This window comes from Cydia strobilella, chromosome 1 (genome assembly GCF_947568885.1).
Source record: "Cydia strobilella chromosome 1, ilCydStro3.1, whole genome shotgun sequence".
NCBI classification, from domain to species: domain Eukaryota; kingdom Metazoa; phylum Arthropoda; class Insecta; order Lepidoptera; family Tortricidae; genus Cydia; species Cydia strobilella.
Window position 1 is genome coordinate 9,196,128 of NC_086041.1, and position 8,940 is coordinate 9,205,067.

An 8,940-nucleotide genomic window follows, 5' to 3' on the forward strand; every position below is an offset into this window, starting at 1 on the left:
GCAAACACCATGGTACCTTAGCCTCCGGAACATAATATGATATGCTTAGTAAAATTCACTGTAACTAATGTCTTTATGTCTTTGGACACTTATCAAGTACTAGCGACCCGCCCCGGCTTCGCACGGGTGCAATGCTGATGTATTATACATATAAACCTTCCTCTTGAATCACTCTATCTAAAAACCGCATCAAAATCCGTTGCATAGTTTTAAAGATCTAAGCACACATAGCGACAGACAGACAGCAGGAAGCGACTTTGTTTTATACTATGTAGTGAAGCCCTGCGTTTTAAGAAGCTTATTAATATTAAGAAAATTAAACGAGCAAATGGGACCAAAATTTCGGTATTTAGGAAATCCTGGATGTACATTTATTATTACACGAAAAATTTATAAATACATCGCCATGCTCGAGATTTTAAATGTTAGAACTTTTGAGCACAATTGCTTTTACCACATGAGCTATCGACACCTTCCCGAACTTGACGATTTTGTTCCAACGCTTTTGCAACATGTTGACTGGGGATTACGGTTTTTACGGTTCCGTACCCAAAGGGTAAAAACCTAAAGGGTAAAGTCCTATCGTGTGGAAGGACTACCCAAAAACAACCTATATGAAGGTAAGTACGGAACCCTAACTCCGTACTAATAAGACTCCTCTGTCCGTCTGTCTGTCTGTCACCAGGCTGTAGATATCTCATGAACCGTGATAACTAGACAGTTGAAATTTTCAGAGATGATGTATTTCTGTTGCCGCTATAACAACAAATACGAGTCCGACTCGCACTTGGCCGGTTTTTATACATTTGATTACCTTATCATAACTATCATAAGTTTCTACCACAAGCACAATATTTGTTTGGCCGGCTTTTCAATATCGACTTTATTTCATATGTATTAAGGTATAAAATCAAATACGCCTTTTTGTCAATTACAAACTAGAAATCATTTACCTGTAACTACATCCTAGCCAAAACCAAACCAACCAAAAGGGTACTTATTGTCGATTGTCAATAAGGCGCTATTTCCATATAGCTTCAATTTAGAATCATCCTTATCGAGAACCGACAATGCGGTACCTTTTGGTTGGAAACGTCACATATAATAAAGGTAAATAGGTACTCCAGATATTTCATATCTTCTCCAGTTACATTTCTTCATCACAATACCAATTATACGGTTCAACTTACGTGTTTCCCAATTGTTTTTTTGTTTACCGCGACATATCAACAAGCTCCACCCCTGACCCGAATACGTTGGGTAAATAAAGTGGAAATGAACAAGGAAAAAATGCAATTTATGGAGACACATATATTGTGCACTTTAATCTTGATGCAGAAAATAATTTTACATGTAATTTGAGACGACGCAGCTTCTAACCAACCAGTAACACTAAAATGTTACACAATGATCCGAACAAAATGATAAACAATCAACCATTTCGGAGTAAACTGTGTAGTAGATTTGCATTCGAACTGAAGGAGATGCAATATTTATAGAACTTGTGTCATAGAACTTAGAAAATAAATGTGCAAATTTTGAACATGTGTGAGGATCAGTATACAACTGAAAAAATAACTTAAAATATGTCACAAAGAAATGGCAAAAGATAAGATTTATCACAGTAATGGAACGATGTAATGTTGACACCCATATCCAAAAATTAGCATCATACCACGTAATATCGTTTATATATCTTATTTACAAGGTGGCAAAAATACTTCTTTATAAACACAGTACATAACACCAAATTGAAAAAACGTTAAAAAACCAATTACTCAACATACTTATTTACATTTTATTTATATACTTCACTAATTTAAAGTTAGCACCAAATAATAAACATGTATATCGTATTTTACCTTCTTAACTCTTTCATTCGTCTAATACGCCCGGCAACGAGTACGTATATCTCACCATAATATGGTGTATCCGTAAACACGGCTCGCGTTTGATAGTTGCACCAACCACATTTCACAGACTGATAATCGTCAATCAACAGTGAACTACAACTACGACGAACCTGCCCATACAATAATATTTAGCGAACATTGTACCGACGACGGGCGATTTGGTGCAACCGACCTTTACTCTCGAAGAACGAACGAACGAACGAACGAACGAACGCAGTATCCAAAAGGTTAACCTTAAGTATGGAATGGATGAGTCCTATCTAAGCTTTCCTTCCTTAATCCTGACTTGTTGAAGACATCTGGGGTACTTGTAAGGAGCACGGTTATCACCCAAAAGTGAAGACCCAGCTGAAACAAAGAAGTCTTATTAAAATAATTGTTTTATAATTATCTTAATATTTATAGTCACGAAGAGAAACTTAATCAGATGTTTTTTTCTTGTAAGTGCATTATTTAGTTATCTCAAAGATAGATATAACTCCGTAATAGATGGATACAGTCTAAGGAAAAAACGTGCCTCGAAAATCACGAAAATTTGATTCTCGATCAGATGGCGCCACTAGCTTTGGCCTACTCTCGTATAGAGGGCGTTGACGGTTTCGTTTGTTATTTATAATTTTAACGCATATCCGTTAAAGAACATGGGTCAAAATCATATAAAAATAATTCATGCAAATAAAAAAAACATTTATCCATATTTAAATACATTTTAACGTATTTTTATAAATCTTCATTTTTAGTTTTAAAGTATGTCGATAGATGGCAGTGAATTTACAGTGGTTACAAAATTTACTATGACAGTACCGCTCTATCTTATTATATCCTCTTTGGTTATCTCGATGCGTTCATTGAATAATTTCTAGGTAAAAGTGCCTAAACATTGCTTGATCACTAGTGAGAAGGTAGCGCTTCTCATGTTAGTTGTATTACGCTATGTAAGGAGCTAAAGACAAGTAGTTCACTCACCATATAAAACAGCAAGAACATCCTGAACACCGGGTATCGGAACATGTGCCCGATCTTCACCGAGAGTCCGCCGAAGAAGCCCGTTTGCCGCGCGCGACGGGATCGTTCCTCGTGTTGTAGTTGGACCACACTATGTGAGTTTCTTGCGCGGAGGGCCGATAGTTCCGACTTGTATTTACACTGGAATTGTTTAGTTTAATTAGTTTATCTAGCATCTTTTTATGGATTGGTTATGCATTTTTAATCTCTGTTTACCCTAAATTTTTTTTTTTTTTTAGTAAAGCCATAGATGCTTCATCCGATCTTTTAATAGCAAAAGGGTGTATGATAAGTTTTGAGACAAAAATTCACAAAATCGCTTAGGAATTGCCTCTCCAAGTTCGTGTAGTTACGAAATAGGTACATATTTATACTTATCCATACAATGAAAATTAGGTATAAAATTGTGCTTATCAAAATTATATTTCCTAACCTAAATTTGCTATCTATCTACGGGAATACCAATACTGCGGTCATTTTATCAAGCGTTATCAACGCAAACATTCTCACGCTTTTAAGGAAACGTGACCAAATATCAAAGTATTGAGACTGGAACAGCCAAAATCTCTTAAAACGAAATATACCTAAACTAAAAGTCAAAAGTAACATCATCTAACCTCCAACTTTTCTATCTGTATCCTCATCATATTATTATCCGCCAGCAACGAGTCAATCTTCCCCTGCCTCTGTACCAAAGTCTGCGTCAGATAATGAATCTTCTCATTGTCTATGCTCGCCTGGTCATCGTAGTCGGCGACGTTGAGGGCGCTAGTGTCGGCGCTGTGCGCAGCTATCTCTTTCAGACTGGATATCTCGTTGTCCTTTTCTCGCAGCGCTGTGTGGAGGGAGACGAGCGTTTGATTCGTTTCGGATTGGAGGGTTTTTAGTTCCTGAAAGAGAGAGGATTATAAACTGTATGTCCTGTGGACCACTAATGTCAAAAAAAGTACCTACTTTGGGCGGCACGTACTGCAACCCTATGAGGTACAGAACATTACGGCCCAAAGAATCTGGAATTTTCTGGATTCAACGGGCATTAGTAATGAGCTTTAAAGGGCCGTCACAATAGATCACTGTTTGGTCGACGTGACACTCAAAGGCCCACAACGCCCCAATAATAATAAAATAATAATAACTGTATGTCCAAATGCCTGTGACGGGGAAACAAATAGACACCATGGGAATCCATGAGGGCAATACAATTAATACTAACATAAAAAATATATTTGGGGACAATCTTACACATATCGACCTAGCCTCAAACTAAGCAAAGCTTGTACTATGGGTACTAGGCGACAATTTACATATTTATATTTAGATTCATAGATAACGTCCATAACTCAGGATTTTTAACCTATATGTTTCTCGGAGCGTCTTCTCAAGTGCGATTTTCGATCTTTTAATTATATCCTCAATTACGATTTTCCCTTTTTTCCGTCTGAAGGTTTACCTATTTTAAATTTTTTGCCCGGTGGAAAAAGTTATGTCATTTATTTGTATGGAGTGATGCTAAACTAATAATTTTGCAGACTACACATTAAAGGAATAAACAGGCTTCTATACCTTAGTAAGCGCAGCAACCTGCGAGTCGGCGCGCGTTTTGAGACTCCGTTCGTCTTTGAGCGCCTCCCGCAGCGCGGCGACGACGCGCTCCGCGGCGTCACAGCGCGACTCAAGCGCCTCGACGTGTTGCTTCGTCTCGTTGCTCTCGCGCCGTATGCTTGCCACAAACTCGGTTAGTTCTTCTCGCTCCGTCCTGACGATAAGTATTGGTGGAATTTTAACACATATACTAAACTTGGTTAGTAAACAAAATATATGAATCAGTGAAACTACGCTAATTTTTTACCTCATTTCAAAATAGTGGCCACCAACAGAACAGATTACTGCAGTGAAATCTACTGCAAAAGCCTTTCTGTTCTGTCATACTTGCAATTGTTTCAGTTTTGACTTGATTCATCTCTCACAACAAAAAATAACTTTATTTATGTTCAGAACATTCATTCATTAAAAATAAAACTCACTTTAACACTTCCAACTGCTCAATCAAAATCTTAGTATCCTCAGTCAAATTAAGTCCGTGTTGCAACTGCTTTATTTCCTTATCTTTCGCAGCGAGCGTACTCTTGACCCTCGACTTGTACGCCTCCCAGTCCGCTTCGAGCCTTCTACACTCCACTGTACTCTTCTCCAGGTTTGACTGGAGTTCGTCGATGGTTGTTTGTGCGTGTTTCAGATCTTTCTCGGCTTTCATTTGGTGGGATTCGTGTTCGGAAGCTTGTTTGTTGAGCTGTCTTACGCTGGAAATAAAGGCGGTAGATACATTTTAAACCTTGATGGTAAATTGTGCATGGAATAAATTTTAGGTAAACATTTTAAGGCCATTCCTGACCTGATAGTAAAGCCCTTCACATTCCTAACTTAATTCAGTCGTCTTAATTGGCATCCTCACTAGGATCCTAAAAAAACTTTACCTAGTTGCTTAGTTAGTGCAGTCAGACTACAATCCTTACGGCCCGGCCACGACATCGCGGGGCGGCGGCAGCGGCGAGCGGCGGCCATAGGTGGGAACGAAACGTCCGATCGCTGTGTCTCGCTCCAACCTATGGCCGCCGCTCGCCGCTGCCGCCACCGCGCGAGTCGTGGCCGGGCCGTTACTTGCTAAACGCGGTTACACCTAGTGACGGAGTCATTTAGAATTTTTATTAGAATTAAGTAAGATTTGTGTAGCGGTTAAGGAATTGGTGTGATATTAGTATGGTTACCTGACTACAGCACGCAGGGGTGCGCCTGCTCTGTGTCCTATATTGATACCATACCGACAAGTCAGGGAAATTAATGATGAAAAAATGTAGTAACTAATTAACTATGCATTAATTTTGCTTCTATGTTAGTCTACATCTTTGACTTAACCCCTTGAGTCCCTAGGACGCGATATTGCATTGGCAGAAGAGTTGCCTTACCTAAGACTGACAGACACACTGATAGACCGATATCGCACACGCGACTTCAGACATGACATCACAGAATAACACTACCGTACAGAAAATTCACTCCTTCACAAAAGTCAGATTTAGGTATAAAATTATACCTATACTCGCCGCCTGCAAGCAAAATTGAAACTTATAACCGCGCACGAACCGTGAATCTTCTTTGCGCGCCGCAGTTTTATGACCGAGCTGTGAGTGTCGGCACGGGGTTGTCACTTGACAAGTTTTTGTACCTATACCTACCTACTGATTTATTATTTTTAAGATAAATATGTAGGAATTACAAGCGTTGATTCTCTAAACATAAAAAATGTATCCTGAGATATGTAGTATGTCTGATTCTCACGGAAGTAAGTATGCCACTGTCGTATTCCTTTGAAAATATGTCAGTCGGATCCTAATATTGTTTCGGGGCAAACAATATTCAATAAATTAAGGATGATTTCGAAACCATTGTGTATTTTCAATCTTGCACGAGCGCAACGTGACACGACTATCGTGCGAGCCGAGCGGCAGCCCACTGCCATACGTAATGACACCCCCAAAATTTAAGACGTTGTAAACTCGAGGGAAGCCTCCTGAGACCCAGAGGAAGTTGTTTTGTTTTTGTATTTGGAACTCTTAGTTATTTAATAAAAGTTCAGAATAAATTGTGGAATATGTACAAAAATTTGTATGCAGGGTCACTTGTATGCACAGTCTCAGGAGGTTATAAAAAATCTTAAGTCATATTGTGCTGTATGTTGTAAAGAAAAATATCATAATTCATAAATAATTTAAACACTAACAGTTCTTCTAACTCCATATTTCTATTCTTCATCAGGTCTATTTCCATCTCCAGCTGTTTACATTGCAGCTTCTGCCTTTCCACCTCTGTGACGGTTAGCTCGTGTATTTTCATTTTCAACTCCTCAAACTGTGCAGAAAGGGACAACTTGTCCACTTGGTTTTGCTGACTCGCTTGCTCTGCTGTTTTAAGCTTTACAGTTGCTTTTGATAGTTCTGAAACGTAAAAGGCATTATTATTAAATTTCTAGTTTAAAGTATTATGAGAATAGTAGGTATGTGACATGAAAGCCATAAATATTTCAGTATTGGGCCAATGACATGGATTCTCATGTCTCACATTTAACTTTCTATTCTAATAGCAAATATAAAAAACAGGATAGAATATCAGGTTCTTTAAGATTAAACAACAACAAATTAAATTAAAGAAATGTCATGTTAAGTGTATTAGCATAAACAATTAAGATGTATCTGTATCAATATTATAAGGAGCCATCCTCAAGCTTTAAGCTTTTGCAGACTTTTAGTTTGAGGATGGCAGTATGGTCTTTAAATCACAAACTACTTATATGAACAAATGGAAAGAACTCTCTGATTACTAAATTTGTGTTCCATTTCTCTCCTCCAACTATGAACTACTTCAAGAGTCTGCAAACTATGTGAGTCAAGAGTTTTAGAAGAGCCAATGTTAATTGGCAACTCAGTTATTAAATATTAATGTTTTGAGTGACTTGAAGAACCACAATTGTACCTTTAAAGAGCTGCATGTGGCTTGCAAACCGTGGTTTGCTGACTCCAGAACTAGCTTGCTACTACACTACCCAAACCAGACACACTATAGTTACTACTACTACTACCCACACTATACCTTGTTCACTAACTACATCATTACCATCCTCCGTCTGCCCCAGTCTGTCAAGCAACTGTGATACCTCTTTGTGCAAGACATTGAGTTCATTTTTCAATACAGTGTTTTCAACTATTACATCATTCATTTCGTACGCATAGTTTTGTTGATACATTAGTTCTCTATTTGTTGGTAAGCTTGATCCTGAAATGAAATAATGGCGATGAAATCATAATGTTTATAAAAACTTAAAACAGCGTAATAACTTGCCCTATGATAAATAAGTATTGCCATGTGGCTACACATGATGTGGCACACTATTTAGGTATACTAATTGTTCATAATATTGCTACTGCTATCAAAAAGGAGATGGTTCTCTAATAAACTTGTATGTTATAATTATCTGTATTAAGTAATTGAGAATTAAATTAATTGATAGGGTTTTGTTAACTTTAATTAAACATACTTACTACTTAGTAGTAGTGTCGATACTTGAAATATTAAAGAAATTAGTACTTTAGTAGTATTAGACAATACTAATTGTACAGTATTGTACAGTTTAAAAAAAAACAAGATCAATTTAATATTCCTCACTTCTGTGTCTGACTCCATAACATTCACTAGGCATAGTCCCACCAACTAAAGTTCCAGGGCCATTGTCATAAGTCGATTTAGGCAGTGCCTTCATAGTCATAGTTCTCCTAGGAGGATCTTTTTTATAGTCATTTTCTAACGGTTTTGAAGTCAGCATTACTTTTCTAATGCCATAATTTGGTTTCATTTCATTCACTGATGCTGTCCTTGATGTTGGAAATCGTGTTTTCGGACTTGCTGATCTGTTTCCAATAGGTACGGGAAACTCCCCTTCGTATCTCCTCCTAGGGCCATTGCTTCGTAGAGCGGCACCAGTCTGCTCGTCTAAGTTGTTGAGTAGCGTCTCCGCTCTACCGGCGAGGTCAGCGAGCCAAGCCATTTTAAATATCTACACATGTCTGAAATAAAATAATAATTGTTGAGAATACCGTATAAAAACGAACTAAGTTTGCAAAGGCAAGTTAACATTTTTCTAATTAATACCAAAATCAATAATGATACTTTCATATTATTTTAAAAGAAAACTGGTTTTCATTACTTACACGTATAAACTATTATTAAAATGCATGTCAATTTTATTAAATTTCCTTTCTACTTTTTCCATCCATCCATATTTCCATAATCCAAAATCAAAATACGAATGAAGTTTGACTGACATTTTACACGTAAACACGCCACAGACTACACGGAAAGAATCCTTTTTTTGCGAAAGTAGTGACAGCTAGATTGGTCCGAATTGTGAAAAAGAATGCGCTAAACTTAATAATTATAGTTGGTTTGTCAGTAAATATGAAAAAAAAACTAT

At 37.5% G+C, this 8,940-nt stretch overlaps 1 protein-coding gene across 2 annotated transcripts; it reads right to left on the reverse strand.

Annotated features, from left to right (window-relative positions):
- Window positions 1-1,296: 1,296 nt before the first annotated feature.
- On the reverse strand, window positions 1,297-8,816 carry LOC134740577 (golgin subfamily A member 5). 2 transcript variants are annotated; one of them, XM_063673110.1, is made up of 9 exons: window positions 8,678-8,816; window positions 8,136-8,533; window positions 7,587-7,745; window positions 6,697-6,910; window positions 4,943-5,218; window positions 4,482-4,674; window positions 3,536-3,808; window positions 2,880-3,059; window positions 1,297-2,261 (listed from the first exon to the last, which is right to left on the reverse strand). In XM_063673110.1, exons 2-9 carry the CDS (start codon window positions 8,512-8,514, stop codon window positions 2,148-2,150), a joined length of 1,788 nt encoding a protein of 595 aa, XP_063529180.1. In that variant the 5' UTR covers window positions 8,515-8,533; window positions 8,678-8,816; the 3' UTR covers window positions 1,297-2,147. The 2 variants fall into 2 exon arrangements, with proteins under 2 accessions (XP_063529180.1, XP_063529172.1); XM_063673102.1 differs by having other exon boundaries at window positions 7,563-7,745.
- Window positions 8,817-8,940: the final 124 nt, after the last annotated feature.